The sequence below is a fragment of the Stegostoma tigrinum genome, chromosome 11 (assembly GCF_030684315.1).
Source record: "Stegostoma tigrinum isolate sSteTig4 chromosome 11, sSteTig4.hap1, whole genome shotgun sequence".
Classification (NCBI taxonomy): domain Eukaryota; kingdom Metazoa; phylum Chordata; class Chondrichthyes; order Orectolobiformes; family Stegostomatidae; genus Stegostoma; species Stegostoma tigrinum.
In genome coordinates, this window is record NC_081364.1 from 64,896,982 (window position 1) to 64,913,197 (window position 16,216).

The following is a 16,216-nucleotide window of genomic DNA, read 5'->3' on the forward strand; positions in this document are numbered from 1 at the left end:
GTGCTAGCTCAGTGGATTCCCCCAACTCCCTGTCTCATGAGTGCTATTTGCAGGATTGCTGACATTGGTTGATTTTCAGGCCTTAGATGCTGTCAAATTTCATCCTGTTCTACAGTCAGACTGGTTAAGTAGCAGTGGGACACAGCTTCCTCTGCTAACTAGCTGCCTCCACAGTTCTGTGCAAATGTAGTACCAGTCCCAGTGCTGATAGTTGACTCAGGGCCTGCTGGTCTCCTTATCAGTCAGACAAACTTGGTACCCAGCTGAGGAATCATCCTTTATACGCTGTCAGTCTGCCCTCCCCTGGTTTCCTGCTTCAAATACGGGGTAAGGTTTTCAATATGCCCTGTAATTTCACCTCTGTACCTCCGCCTGTTTTTCAACGCAAACAAGCTGTACTTCTGTAGCACCCTTTGTCACGAGAAACACCCCCAGGCATTTCATAGGAGCAATTGTCAGAGCAAAATCTGACCCTGAACCACATTGGGAAATGAAAGCAGGCAAGCTGAGGCTGGATCAAACAGGCACACCTTCAGGAGAACCTCAAAGTGGGGAATTACAGCGACAGGTAGTTTGAGATGAAATCTGCCTGCTTTACCCTTTGATCCCTGAAAGCAAACTTCCAATCATGTAAACCACATGATTACTCAACCTGCTGTGCACTCCCACCTCGGTAACATTGCTGCCAGGGAAAGCGATAACCTGGTGGTATTGCTAGACTGTTAATCTAGAAACCCAGGTAACATCCTGGGGACCCAGGTTCAAACTCCTCCACAGCAGATGGTAGAATTTGAATTCAATAAATATCTGGAATTAAGAGTCTAATGTTGACCATGAACCCTTTGTCAGGAGAAAAAACCTATCTGGTTCACCAAAGTCTGTTAGGGAAGGAAGCTGCCATCTTTACAGCAATGTGGTTGATGCTTAACAGCCCTCTGGGCAATTAGGATGGGCAATAAATGCTGCTTAAAAGCAACATCCTCATCCTGTGCTTAAAGGAAAATAAAACTTTACCTCTGTCTATCTCACCTGTTGCCAAAACCTGCGTTCTCTCTTTTGTTCCCTTTCAGTCCTACTATTCTGTTACACTGAGTCATAGAGTCTTGGAAGTATACAGCACAGAAACAGATCCCTTGGCCCAGCTCGGCTGTGCCAACCAGATTTCCCAAACTTAACCAGCCCCATGTGTCTGCATTTGACCTGTGTCCCCCAAGTCATTCCTATTCATGTACCTGTCCAAATGTCTTTTGAATGTTGTAATTGTACGTGCCTTGACCACGCTCTCTGTGTGAAAATGTTACTTCACTCAGGTCCCTTTTAAACCTTTCCCCTCTCACCTTAAACCTATGCCTTCTAGTGTAGGACTCCCCTGCCCTGTGGAAATGATGTTACCTGTTCATCTTATCTAAATGTTGTAAACCTCTACAAGGTCACTCCTCAGCCTCTGAAAAATGTCCCAGCCTATCCAGTCTCTCTCTAAAACTCAAGCCCTCCAGTCTCGCTAACACCCTTGTAAATCTCTTTTGCACCCTCTCCAGTGTAATGGCATCCTTCCTAGCAGGGTGACAAGAATTGTGTGCAGTCCTCCAAATGCAGCCTTTCCATTGTCCTGTACTGACACCATATGACAACCTAACTCCTATACTCAGTGGTCCTACTAATGAAGGGAAGTGTACAAGATGCCTTCTTCACCGTACTGTCTCCCTGTGACATCACTGGTGGTGGGTCTCCTACATTGTATTCTGAAAACTTCAGCTCCACTAAAACTCTGCTGAAGTGTCTTCACTCCCATCTTAACCCATTCCCTCCCCCCATTGTTCCTGTGCTCATGCAACAACCCACATTGGCTCCTAGTCAGGCAATGGGTTCATTTTAAATTCCTCATCCTCGTTCTTAATCCCTATACTGGATTAAATGCCTCTCTGCTGCTGTGAAATGCCCTGGGCTGTTTCATTCTGTTCAAGATTAAATCAACGTTCTCATTTCTGAGCTATGAGTGCTCCTGCGTCTCTGATAGGAGCTGATATCTTCAAGAATAATTCACAAGAATTACCCTCATTCAGAAAAGCCAATGCAAACAGCTCAACACACACAGCACAGGAACTACACTGAGGGTTTAATCTGCCTGTTTTTGACAGTTCAATTGCTGCTGGATGGAGCAGAAATGAGCCAGAGCTGTGTTGCGAAGGAGTAATGTTGCAGCAGTGAACTAGCTCAGAGGTTACAGCAAAACATAGGAATGGTCATGAATAGTTGACAACCAGAATCAGATCTGACACTACTCATGAAGAAAACTTTTCAAGGAGTCACGGGATTGAGGCTAGAGCTGAAAAGACAGTAGGTGGCTCAGTGGGTAGCACTACTGCCTCACAGCACCAGGGACCCAGGTTCGACTCCAGCCTCGGGTGACTGTCTGTGCAGAGTTTGCACATTCTCCCCGTATGGGTCCCCTCCGGGTGCTCCGGTTTCCTCCCACAGTCCAAAGATGTGCAGGCTAGGTGGACTGGCCATGCTAAATTGCCCGTAGTGTTCAGGGATGTGTAGATTAGGGGCAATGGGTCTGGGTGAGATGTTCTGTGGACTTGTTGGGCCAAAGGGCCTGTTTCTACACTGTGTGGGGATTCTATGATTCTATAAATTTCCGTAACACTCCTGTTCCTCCATCTCACAGCGGATCCCTGCTTGATGCTGAAGCACAGAAGGGAAATGACACTGGGGGTCCCACTGCAGAGAAAAAGCAACCACCATCAATCATCTCCCTCAGTCAGGTGAGCAGAGACTTGCACGCAGCTTAACGGAAAAGTCACATGTGTATGTTTGTGTGAGTGTCCTCACACTCTATGCTCATGAGAGAGAGAGAGACACACACACAGAGGACAGAGTAGGCCATTGGGCTCTGTGGGCCTGTTCCACCATTCATTATGGTCATGGATGATCAGAACAGATCAAAGTGGATAACCTCACATTTATCCACATTATGCTTCACCTCCCATGCATTTACCCACTCATTCAACTTGTCTAAATTGCACTGAATCATCTCTGCATCCTCCTCACATCTCACCCTCCCACCCAGCTTTGTGTCATCTGCAAACTTGGGAGATATTACATTTAGTGCCCCCATCCAAACCATTGACGTACATTGTGAACAGCTGGGATCCCAAACACTGATCTCTACGGTACCCCGCTGCCTGTCCCTCAGGAAAAAGACCCATTTCTCCCTACTCTTTGTTTCCTGTCTACCAGCTGGGTCTCTACCCATGTCCATTCACTGCCCCCAGCCACATGCAATTCAAGGTTACATGCTAATCTCTTTTGTGGGACGTTATCAAAGCCTTCTGAAAATCCAAGCAAATCGCATCCACTGGCTCCTTCTTATCAACTTTACTACTTACATCAGGCTAGGTGGATTGGCCATGCTAACTTGCCCGCAGTGTTCAGGGGTGTGTGGGTCATAGGGGAATGGGTCTGGGTGGGATGCTTCAAGGGGTGGTGTGGACTTGTTGGACCAAAGGGCCTGTTTCCACACTGTAGGGAATCTAATCACTGAAAAATTTGAGTAGATTTATCAAGCAGGATTTCTATTTCATAAATCCATGCTGACTTTGTCTGATCCTGTGACTGCTTTCTAAATACACAGCTATTAAAATGTGTGTGCTCATCTCTCTGTGTGTGTTTCCCACAAGCAAGTGTGTTTTTGCTTTTAATTTATTCACTGTGGGTACAATGATCTATTGTTGCAGTTAACCTCCCAGCCTGTGATTCTGGTGGGAAATGAGTACAGCTATGTTAAAGTAGGGACAGAAACAGAAGTTGCTGAAAAAGCTCAGCAGGTCTGGCAGCATTTGTGAAGAAAAATAAAAATCAGTTAATGTTTCGAGTCTGGTGACCCTTCCTCAGAACTGCTCTGAGGAAGAGTCGCAGGACCCAAAATGTTCACTGTGTTTTCTCCTTCACAGATGCCGCCAGACCTGCTGAGCTTTTCCAGCAACTTCTGGTTTTGTTCCTGATTTAGAGCATCTGCAGTTCTTTTAATTTTTATGTTGAAATAGAGATTGAGCAGCAAGGGAATGGGAACCAGAGCTTATTCACTTTAACCTCCGTCCCTGCGCATTCCTGCTATCCTTCTCTCTCCCGCACACTGTCTCTCTCTGTCTACCTGCATGTCCTTCTTCCTCTATCACTCCATCTCTCTGTACACAGTATCCAACATCAGACTCTAAGGGCAATGGAAAAAATCCAGCCGGTGATATTTTCACAAGGTCCCCCAGATTCTGTAGCAGGAGAGGTGGGTGAACAGCTTCTCCTAGTTGTGCAGTTTATCATTGAGTCATTTGTACTTTGGAACTGGCTCCACAGGCAGAGCATTGACTGGAGGCCTGGGAGCGGGATCCCAATGACACTGATCCACCCCCCGACCCCAGAGTGCTGGACACGACCACCAGTTATTGAAGGGTATCCTGGAGGCCGGCCTACAGATATCAAACTTTCCCCACTGCTCAGAGCACTTGCTCGCTTGTGGTTTGGGAGTCAGTGAATGCGTAGTGAGACTTCACTGGAAACGTGTAAAAATCTGAGTGTGCACAAACATTTGCCCCTCATATGGCAAGGCCCAGAGATCAGATTCACTGGGAATCACCAAACCCACAAAACAAGTCATCTTCAATCGTCAATGATTGCCTGTGAACTTTTCAATGTCTATCTGTATATGCACACACTCTTTCTGAGCATTGCCCAGTGTTAATACTCAGGAACATGTCAGGCCTGAGGCTGTGATATTAGTGCAGGGTATGAGTGAATATAAACACTGCACATGCAGTGAGATGGTTATCACCCACACACACAGCAGAGATATCACACAGACTCACCATAGGATTTGTTCAGCAGGGACTGAAGTAAAGTCACAGGAAGGAAAGCATCAGCTATCTAACATGTTCTCCAATATTCCTTCTTTCCCCAGCAGTTCGATGGCCGGGTGATTGATCCAGGTATGTTCTCCATGATCATTCAGACACTGTCAATCAATCAGACCCAGAATTCAGACACACAGAAACACAACATTTGTCATTGAGACAGGGTGGGGAGCTGGATACAGTCCTCGGTGTGTGTGTGTGTGTGTGAGAGAAAGGGAGGGGGTTTAGATAGGGCACACTACGTGTGTGTGAGGGTGGGGTATTGGATGGGGTACAGTGTGTGAGAGTGTGGAGTGTTGGATGGGGTACAGTGTGTGTGAGTGTGGAGTGTTGGATGGGGTACAGTGTGTGTGTGTGAGGGTCGGGAGGTGGATGGGCTATCATGTGTGTGAGGGTGGGGAGTTGGATGGGGTTCAGTGTATGTGAGTGTTGAGTGTGGATGGGTACAGTGTGTGTGAGAGGGTGGGGAGTTGGATGGCGTACAGTGTGTGTGAAGGTGGGGAGTTGGTTGGTGTACAGTGTTTATGAGAGGGAGGAGAATTAAATGGAGTACAGTATGTGAGGATGGGGAGTGCTATGGGGTACAGTATGTGTGAAGGGTGTGGAGTTGAAAGGGGTACAGTATGTGTGAGGGTGTTGAGTTGCATGGTGTACTTTGTATAGGAGAGGTCGGGGAGTTGGATAAGGTATTCAGTGTGTGAGAGGTTGGGGAGTTGACTGATGTGCAGTACACGTGGGGGAGTGGTGAATTAGATGGGGGACAGTACGTGTGTGAGGGTGGAGAGTTGGATCGAGTACTCTGTGTGTGAGGGTGAGGAGTTAGATGGGGTATGGTGTGTGAGGGTGAGGGTTTGGATGAGGTACAGTGTGTGCGAGGGGTGGGTTTTGGATGGGTTGCAGTGTGTGAGAGGGTGGGGAATTCAATGGAGTACAGTGTGTGTGTGTGAGGGCATGTTTTTGAAACATCAGGTCTTTTGGTACACTGTCAGCATTGACAAATATCAAACTGCTCCTATCAGTGTGCAGTGTTGAATTTTGGAGGTTGTAGGCTGGATCATACCGTCCCTGGAAGTCAATCTCCCTGTAGACCAGAAAGGGTTAGACTGTCGTCCTTGTGGATAAAGTGGGAAGAATTGCCAAAAGGGAAGTAGGTTCATGACCTGAGATAACAAAGTGTGAAGCTGGATGAACACAGCAGGACAAGCAGCATCAGAGGAGCAGGAAAGCTTGACGTTTTGGGTCGGGACCCTTCTTCTGTTTTTTTGCCATCCTGTGTTATCAAGAAGAAGTGAAAACTCCCAATTCTAGTAGTTTCTGGAAATGTAAAATAAAGCTGGTTGTATCTGGAGGGACACAGCAGGTCAGGCAGTATTTATGGAGACAGAGAAACCGAGATAATGCTTTTGATTGTTTGATTCCACCACAAACTGTAAGGGTTGAAGAATGCACCAGCTTATTCTCATGCAATGATGTCCACTCGAGGATAGCTTGCTCCCCTTGCGGGTTGATGAGGTCTAAGTTGCTGGGAATTTTCCCTGCTGTCTGCAATGCCTTGATTTTGCCTGTTAATGTTACAGACTATTGGGCACCTTTCAGAGTGAACACCATCCAGCTTGGTCATTCACAAGCCAGAGTATTCCAGAGGGATGTTTGATCTCATCAGGGATGCTTTAGAAAGTCCCTGAAGTGTCTCCACAACCTGCTGCATTCTCCAGTCTCCTCACTTCAGGAGGGTGCTGTCGGGAGTGGCACGCTGTATCTAGCAGAGCTGAACGGAGCATTTTGCTCCATGGTGCCGTGCATTTTGGGGAAGAGGAACGCTGCAGTTGGACCATCTCTCCTTGTGACGAGATTTGGAGGAGAGGGTGAAAGCTGCTTCTTTCCCTGGAGCGTTGAGATGTTTGCTTGTGAAGCAAGGACAGAGGCAAGGAAAGGTGCAGGGATGGAACCGAAGGGAAGGTGTGCGATGGGGTACAGGGTGGGTTGCCGTGAAATGATGAAAAGGTGTCGGAATGGACATGTCTTCAGCTAGTTTTTCACTGAGGGGACAGACAGTAGGAACTGCAGATGCTGGAGAATCTGATGTAACAAGGTGTACAGCTGGATGAACACAGCAGGCCAAGCAGCATCAGAGGGGCAGGAAGGCTGACGTTTCAGGCCTAGACCTTTCTTCAGAAATGGGGGAGGGCAAGGGGGTTCTGAAATAAATAGGGAGAGAGGGGGAGGCAGATAGAAGATGGATAAAGGATACAATAGGTGGAGAGGAGACAAAGGTCAAAGAGGTGGGGATGGAGCCAGTAAAGGTGAGTGTAACTGGGGAGTTACAGTGATATTTGGTCAGTCCAGGGAGGACGGACAGGCCAAGGAGATGGGTTGAGGCTGCAAGTTAGAAGGTGGGGCTGGGGATTGAGGTGGGAGGAGCGGATAGGAGGAAGGACAGGTTAGCGCGACGAGGGTGAGCTGGGCTGGTTTTGGGATGTGGTGGGGGAAGGGGAGATTTTGAAACTGGTGAAGTCCACATTGATACCATTAGGCTGCAGGGTTCCCAAGCGGAATATGAGTTGCTGTTCTTGCAACCTACAGGTGGCTTCATTGTGGCACTGCAGGAGGATGGACATGTCATCGAATGAGTGGGAGGGGGAGTTGAAGTGGTTCGCGACTGGGAGATGCAGTCGTTTGTTGTGAACGATGAAGGGTCTAGGCCCGAAACGTCAGCTTTTGTGCTCCTGAGATGCTGCTTGGCCTGCTGTGTTCATCCAGCCTCACACTTTGTTATCTTGGATTCTCCAGCATCTGCAGTTCCCATTATCTCTGATACAATTTTAACCCCAGGCTGAGGGGAATTGGTTTACTGTCCAAGTGTAGAAACAAACATTGGTCCAACAGATCCTTGAACATAACTACTTTCTCTCTTAGCTACAGGAAGGCCTTATCTCTTCAACACGACAACAGGAGCCCGCCGGTGGGTGTGAGAGACCGAGGAGCCCCCATTCCAGCCCCTGCATGGGATAGGGCCACGCTTTGCGAGGAAGGAGAGCGTATTTACCGTAGCGTGTTCTGCGCCCTGGTTGGGTGGGGGAGTGGTGCAGAGTACGGGAGAGCGCACTGTATCGAGCTGATCATTGCTACACTCCACCCAAGTGACTCCTGACCTGGCACACTTGATCTTCAACCATGTGGGCACCAGCAGACTCCATTACTCACTGATTGACGCATCTGCGTGGAAGTCATTCTGATACAAAGGGAAAGCTTCAGGATCAGTCTTGTTGGGATCATTATCTTGCTTTGAAATATTCCTTAGTCATGTCCGAATTAGGGGACCCATCGTAGTCTCAAACAGCCTGTAGTGGCACATACATATTTGATGGAATGAGGGGGAAGAAATGGGATTAAAAAAAAAAGACAAGTTGCACTTTTTTTAAACGTGTGTATTTTTTCGCCTGCTCAGAAGGGCACAGAAGAGTGTAATCCCTGTTGTAACCTGGGATTGCGCTGAGGACTCGGGCCTCACGGTACCAGCCATATTGGAAAGAGAGTGAGAGAAAGCTGTAGTGCATGATGGCCACAACCAGCCTTGGGTAATGAAGTACCTGCAGAGCGAACATATGGCAGGGTAAGAGCTACACACTTCTTCCCCCAAGACCGAGCAAGAGAGACACAGCAACGAGATGTGTGCTGAAAACCAGCCCAACCCCTTTCCAAGCAGAACCTTCGAGTGCCTCATTAACCCTGACACTGAGCTGTGGCTACTTCCCAATCCCAGGAATGATGATAAACCACAGTGAGGGGGTGGGGGGAGGGTCTAGGGTGTGGGTCTTAGAAGGAGAAGTGGAAAGGGAAGGGGGTGTGTGCTAATGTAATGGACACAAACGTTAACTTTTCAAAGAGAGTCTGGAGGCTCAAAACATGAGTAGAGGAGCCGATGGGATAGACACGGGCACTGTGCCCGAGAGTGGGAGATGGCAGAACTGCCACAACAATCATGGCATTGGGGCACATATCACGAGTTTCATTCAGATCATATTAAAACAAATCTTTACTAGTATACACAGAGTTCAAACATGCACATCTTAAAGTGTACAGGTGGAAATAGGGAGAGAGCCATGACACAAACAGGGCTGGGATCTCTCACTGCCATCTCACTGATGTTTGATGTTGAGGTATGGCTAGACATCAGAACAGTGTTTGTCATACTGCACTTCCAGGACCACTCACACTGTACTGGGCTAACAGTCTGTGACCGATCATCATCATCATCATCAGCTTAACATCAACTTTACCAAGCACCAGTCAATGTGAGTGGGGGCACAGTGCTGTCCGACTGTCACTGTACACCCCCACAGAACACCAGTCAATGTGAGTGGGGGCACAGTGCTGTCCGACTGTCACTGTACACCCCCACAGAACACCAGTCAATGTGAGTGGGGGCACAGTGCTGTCCGACTGTCACTGTACACCCCCACAGAACACCAGTCAATGTGAGTGGGGGCACAGTGCTGTCCGACTGTCACTGTACACCCCCACAGAACACCAGTCAATGTGAGTGGGGGCACAGTGCTGTCCGACTGTCACTGTACACCCCCACAGAACACCAGTCAATGTGAGTGGGGGCACAGTGCTGTCTGATTGTCACTGTACACCCCCATGGAAAACCAATCAATGTGAGTGGGGGCACAGTGCTGTCCAACTGTCACTGCACACCCCCATGGAAAACCAGCATCTTGGGGCGACAGAAGCAATGAGCCAAAGACCCTTTTCTGTACTGAGCGAATGGATTTAGAAATATTTTTGCATTTGAGTGTTCAACTGATTGTGCCCATTGCTGAGGAGTAACATTCACGTTTGGGGTTACTAAGTGCCAACTGGTTTAATGTGCTGTTACCTGGCCCTGGGTATAAACATGCAACAGCTCATAACCTGACCCACACCAGAAAAAGTACCAGCTTCCGGCAACATACACAGTGCTGAGCTCAACCACTGGAAACTGTTGGAGTAGGTGGTAACATCCAGCATTAATCTGGTCGAATTAAAACCAAAAGAACTGCAGGTGCTGTAAATCAGGAACAAAAACAGAAGTTGCTGGAAAAGCTCAGCAGGTCTGGCAGCATCTGCGACAAAAAAAAAATCAGAGTTAACGTTTCGGGTCAGTCCCTCAGGTTGCCTTGACAACATCAGAACATCCAAAAGCAACTCACATTCGATCAATGACTTCTGAAACGCAGTCACTGTCACAATGTAGGAACGTCACAGCCAGTGTGTGCACAGCAAGATCCCAGAACTGGACTATCTGTTTACAACGCGCCGCTTGGTGGTAAAATACAGGGCCAGTGTGAGAGCTTGCACACTGTCTCAACTGCTTGGTTTAATAATTTCAACTGAAGGTCAGCATCTCTGACACTGCAGCACTTCCTCACTAGCACACCGCAAAGTCAGACTGGATCATGTGTTCATGCCTCCCTGTGGGAGCTCACCTCGACCTGAATTCAAGGCAGTGTTCCCCACGGAGTCACCCTTAGAGAGCGAGTGCAAGGGAAGAAGAGAATGAAACAGAGTAATTAAGAGTTTCCGAGTTGAAGCTGGAACACCTACCCAGAACCCTATACGTGCAGAGCAGGATTCACGAGACTGATTCCAGAAACGAGACGCTTGTCTGCATATTCTCTGGAGTTTAGGAGAATGAGAGGAGAGCCTATTGGGATACTAAAGGAGCTAGACAAGGTAGAAAGGATGTTGCTTCATGTGGGCCAACTTAGAAAGAACAGGTCACAGTTTTAGGGTAGGGGGCGGCATGTTTAAAACAGAGTTGAGGAGAAATGACTTCTCTCAAAGGGTGGGGAATTTGTGGGATTCGCTCTCCCAGTGTGAGGTGGTTGCTGGGACATTGACAGTAAATTTACAGAGGAGGTAAATTTAAAATTAGCAACAGGTTAAAAAGTTGTGGATTGAGCAAGCAGAGAGGTGAGGTTAGGGCCAAGATGAGATCAGCCATGATTGTATTCAATGGTGGAGCAGGTTCAAGGGGCTGAATAGCCTACTCTTGCTCCTCGCTCATATGTTCTTACGACAACGATGAAGATGGGACTGAGCTCTGTTGGAACTCCCCTTCTCCATTGTCACATAAACAGCTGAAGCAGCAAAAACCAGACCATGCATAAATTCGAACCAGCACAAGACAGCACCGCTTCAGAGGAAGCTCCACAGCACTGAGATGGTCACCCAGTAAAGGGGGAACGAAACATCTGCTGTCAAACCTCCCAGCTTGGCAAACACACCAACATCTACAACCAGCTGATCCTCAATATTAGAATCAGCCGTGGAGGTGGGTTGTTAGAATGTGGTCTAATGGAACCGATTAAAACCAGCATCTTCAGGATGGGGAAGTAGGAAGCAAAAGAATTTGTAACATGCACTGAAGGTATGCCCAATCACAACTGTAATTTTTTTTGAAGTCTAATTCAAAATTGTTCAGGCGACTATGATGGCTGCCATGCCTCAGGTGAGGCCTTCAAATTCAACACAAGCTTCTGGGAAACTTCTACTGCATTAGCCTGGATGAGGACTTCTCTGTGGAGTTTACATCTCTCATGGTTTGTGCTTTGCCAAAGGAATCTACAGATTTTAAACCTTGTGTCTCCAAACTTGCAGCTTGATACAAGAGAATGTGAAAGAACCTGTTGAGTCGCAAATAAGTGTGAAGGAACTCAAACCAGCGTGTATCAATCAATACAGCGTCAGATCATCCCTGATGAACGATAAAGGTATCGATCAGGTTGATAACCTGACAAAATCTATCTTCTGGTGCCAAATATTACATATTTCCAAAGAATAGGAAGAGACAGTCAGCGACACAAGTTCTGCTGCTTCACACAGCTGACCAAGCAGCTTCCAGGTTTAAGTTAACTCAATGCCATCGGGCAAACCGATACCATGGTGCGAACACCACAACTGCCTAGCTTCACAGCCTGCCAAACATCCATCTCTTCAGGGAAACTCTGCAACAATTGGGACATGATTCTGGTGAGCTGAGTCTATCCAGATTAACGGTTCAGGAATGAAACACTAAGTTTTCAACAAGACCACTCGCACCTGTTTCTTACAACGTTGTGTGTAATTGGTAGGTGCACTATTCTCTTGAATGAATCTCGCTCTCTCTCTCTCACGCGCACCTCTGTGTGCGTGTGCACATGTTCGAGAGAGAGAGAGAGCGAGCGAGACAGGCATGCGCATAGTGTGTTCAGACTGATCAGAGTGAATATAAAAATAATCCTATTTACTGGAACCCCCAATAGCCTGCTGTTATTCAAATTGGCCGCACACACTTAGAGAGCTAAGAAACATATACACTTCGCTTTTTCACACAACGACTGATCTTGAGGAAAGACATAAATGTTTCAATTCTCTCCCATTCTGTTTCCAGCAATAATACAAAGGAGACTGTGCATTCGGTTTAGTGTAGCATGCAGAATAACAATCCTTTAATAGTGCAAACCGGGACCATCTGGTAAACACTTGGGTAACAATGATCAACCCTGAGAATACATTCTATTACATCAAAAATCTTCCACAGTGTATGGTGAATCTCAGCTTCTAATAGAGTCACAGCGTCAAGTATTAGAGATTGTTCTGCATCATGGATTCTCCCCTAAAGCAGCCTCAGATTGATGTCTTACACAGTGAGAGTGTGCAGTCAGATCTACTATCGAAACCCCGCTGCCTTTCACACTCGCTTTCAGCTCAGGATGACAGGAAATTTTTACCCTCCACTCCCCCTCCAGCTAACTGCAGCAGATTTGACCTCAGCTTCAGCCTGCACAGGCCCTGGGAGTGAGCCCGCCATAAAGTGACAATCTCCAATGAAGTAGAGGAAGCAAACTTTCATCATCTCTGTGAGCTACATCAATCACACAGACTCCAGTCTAAGGCTTGGGCTGCACTGTCCTACCCACATCCTACAATGAGGAGGAGCCGTCTTGCAAAGGGGTTCTATAGCAGTTCGTACCAGGCACCAGTTCAGATGGGAGCAGTCTGTCTACTTGGCTTGAGACACTTAGTACAGCCCTTGCAAGATGGATTGACTAATGGGACAGCCAGTGTTCAAATTTATCAGCAAAAACATTTGCAGCTGAATGTGTCTGAATGGTGGGAGAGTGGCGTTTCATTCTTCGTTTTCTGTATTTCAGTAAGTTGCAGGTCTCCTGTTGAGCCTGTGGGATGTTGCAAGGGAACACAGTGACTGATTCCTAAGAAAACGCACCATAACCAAGCAGGGTGGGATGAAAGGCAAGTCAAAGTCTTACTGAGGATCAAGTGAGAGGCAAGTTGCTTCTACCAATGAGGGGCATGTCCAGCTTTTGTGCTGTCAACAAAAATCGTTCTTCCACCATTTCCCAAAGTAGCCCAGCCTGCACGGGACAGATCTCGAGCCGCAGTAGCCCACTCATATCAACGTGGCCCACGAGGGAGGCCTAACCAAGCAATCTCTCAGTTCTACGAGTTCCTTAGTGTGGCCTGGAGACAGAGGCCTAGGAGCTAGGCCTGTCAGTGAGTTTCTCAAAGGAGCCTGGAGACAGGCTTAGCCCTAGACCTGTCAGTTCAGTGAGTTACTCAGTGTGGCCCCTTGAGCAAAGCGTAGGGGCTAGGCCTGCTAGTACAGTCAGTTATTCATGGAGCCTGGAGAGAAAGGCACAGGGGGACAGCCTGTCGATGAATTACTCAGTGTGGCCCAGTGAGAGAGGCCTAGGGGTAGGCCTGTCAGTTCAGGGTGTTTGTCAGTGGGACCTGGTAAGGATTGAGTAGAGTTTGAGGCCTGTCAGTTCAGCAAGTTATACAGTGGAGCTGGAGAGACAGGCCCAGGGGCGCAGCCTTTCGATGAGTTACTCATTGTGGCCCAGTGAGAGGGGCCTGGGCGTAGGCCTGTCAGTTCAGGGTGTTTGTCAGTGGGGCCTGGTAGTGATTCGGTAAAGTTTGATGCCTATCGGTTCTCCTCATTGTTTTGACACCAACAGCAGTTTCTAGTAAAGGACGAATGGGCCAGGGGCTGTAATGCACATGTTAGTCATTATCCACCATTTAAAGCCAGCGACAACATGATGGTGATAGTTTCAGTCAAAATCTAGCTATAATCCTACGGCTACACTGTAGGTACAACTGAAGTCAAAATGCCTGCAGACTTAATGGAAGAGGACCCCAAAACCCAAAGCATTTTCAGATTCAGTTTCATCTCATATTCCTCAGATAAAGGATCCTTAAAATTACCAGAGTCTGCTGTGCATAGAAGCATTAATAGTTAAAGAAGCCAGTGCCAGCAGAGTGCAGTGGCATTAACCAACCACAGAAAGTAAACATGATATTGACCCATAGGTGAAGGCGCTTTCTGGAAAACGAGCTGGATTCCCACACTGCAGGGCTGCTCAGTGCTTTACTTGTAACAAATAGCGAAGACGAGCCTGGCTCTCCTTGTAGATGACATACTCGCTCTGGCTAAAGTGGCTTTGCAGATTCATATTCACCGGTTTCCCCTGAGGCACCATCACTTTCTTCCCTTCAAAAATGAACTCCTTGTCCTGAGAACAATCTGCAGAGAGAAAGACAGAAAGAAAATAAAGAGCTGGAGATTTCTTCACTTTTCCACTACTTGACCCTCAGCCCAATGCCTCTACCTTATGAAAAGCTGACTAAAGGACTGGATAGTATAATATTTCAGAGATAGTAGGAACTGCAGATGCGGGAGAATCTGAGATAACAAGGTGTAGAGCTGGATGAACACAGCAGGCCAAGCAGCTATTCTTCTGAAGTAGGGTCTAGGCCCGAAACATCAGCCTTCCTGCTCCTCTGATGCTGCTTGGCCTACTGTGTTCATCCAGCTCTATACCTTGTTATGACAGTAGAATATTATTGAACATTATTTGTACGGACTTCCAGAAGGCATTTGATAAAGTGCCTCATACAAGACTGTTAGTTAAAGCTCATGCATTAAATGGTTACAGGAAAGCAGGAGGCCATTCAGCCCTCAAATTGTGCCCTCTGATTCTTGTTCTGTCCACCGAATGGGAACAGCTTCACGATACCCACTCACAATCTTGAGGACCTCAATCGGAATCTCCTTTCAACCTTCACTGCTCCAAAGAAAGCAGACCCACCTTCTCCAATCTATCCACCAAACTCAGCCCTGGAGTCATTCTCTTGCATCCTTTCCAATGTCTCAGTGTCCCTCTTAAAATAGTGCCCAGGCTGGATACAGTGCTATCAAGGCTGAACCAGTGCTTCGCACGGGATAAACATCATCTCCTTATTTTTGTATTTAATGCTGCTGCTTGGAAATTCTGGGACATCAGATTGAATTCATTAACTGCCCCCCGAGCCTATCCTGCAACCTTCACTGATTTTATACCCATGCCTGCCCAGGTCTGTCCGCTCACTCGCCCTACTGGACCATATTATCTTCCATTTCACTTTGTTTCTCCCAAGTGCTTTGCACCGAAATGAACCACTTCACACTTCTCAGAATTAAATGTCTTCTGTCAGGTGTTTGTCTTTTGCACCAACCATTGTAACATTTTTCCTGGTGTTTTACATCGTCCCCCTCACTGATTGCCAAGTTTCACATTGCCTGCAAATTTCAAAATTGTGCCCCATCATGGAAATTGCACACTTCCATTTCACAGATATCATGGAATCTGTACAGTGTTTAAGGAGGCCATACAGCCCATCGAGTCCACACTGACCCTCCAAAGAGCATCCCACGCCAACCCACCCCACTACCCTATACCTGCAACCCTGCAATTCCCATGGCCATTCCACTGACCCTGCACGCTCTGGGCAATTTAGAATGGCCAGTCCACCCAGCCTGCCCATCTTTGGACTGTGGGAGGAGACCGGAGAACTTGGAGGAAACCCACACAGACACGGGGAGAATGTGCAAACTCCACACAGACAGTCGCCTGAGGGTGGAATTGAACCCAGGTCCCTTGTGCTGTGAGGCAGCAATACTAACCACTGAGCCACTGTGCTGCCCCAACTCCATTGCTGCTTCAGTCCATCTTCAGCGACGTCCTCAGCTTGCTTTTCACATCTCGACATCTACCTTTTCCAGGCTCCTTCTGGCCCATCTTCCCCCATGCTAGCCTCTTTAAACTCAACATCACCCAAAAACTTCGATGCCAGCCTGTTTGCCTGTGCTCTTCGGCCCTGTATTGGGCTTGGGCTTAAGCGAAGCCTCATGCTTAAAATCTTATCCCTTCGCTTTCAAATCTCTGAGACCTCTCCATCTCCCATCTCCATCAGCTCTGCTTCCCTCATTTCGGAGA

At 47.6% G+C, this 16,216-nt stretch overlaps 2 protein-coding genes across 12 annotated transcripts in view; one reads left to right on the plus strand and one right to left on the minus strand.

Annotated features, from left to right (window-relative positions):
- LOC125460371 (cadherin-related family member 4-like) overlaps window positions 1–8,296 on the plus strand; it is a 74,964-nt gene extending 66,668 nt beyond the window's left edge. For 5 of the 11 annotated variants that reach the window (XM_059649510.1, XM_059649511.1, XM_059649516.1 and 2 more), the window contains 2 exons: window positions 2,672–2,768; window positions 7,827–8,040. In XM_059649510.1, the coding sequence (XP_059505493.1) occupies window positions 2,672–2,768; window positions 7,827–7,922 (193 nt within the window). In that variant the 3' untranslated portion in view covers window positions 7,923–8,040. Of the gene's footprint in view, window positions 1–2,671; window positions 2,769–4,957; window positions 4,989–7,826 lie in introns of those variants that run through there. The other 6 variants (XM_059649513.1, XM_059649514.1, XM_059649519.1 and 3 more) reach the window with 6 other exon arrangements.
- A 4,055-nt stretch (window positions 8,297–12,351) lies between these two features.
- parp3 (poly (ADP-ribose) polymerase family, member 3) overlaps window positions 12,352–16,216 on the minus strand; it is a 41,752-nt gene continuing 37,887 nt past the window's right edge. Inside the window, exon 11 of the mRNA XM_048547784.1 lies at window positions 12,352–14,484. Coding sequence (XP_048403741.1) covers window positions 14,321–14,484 — 164 coding nt within the window. The 3' untranslated portion in view covers window positions 12,352–14,320. The remainder of the gene's footprint in view (window positions 14,485–16,216) is intronic.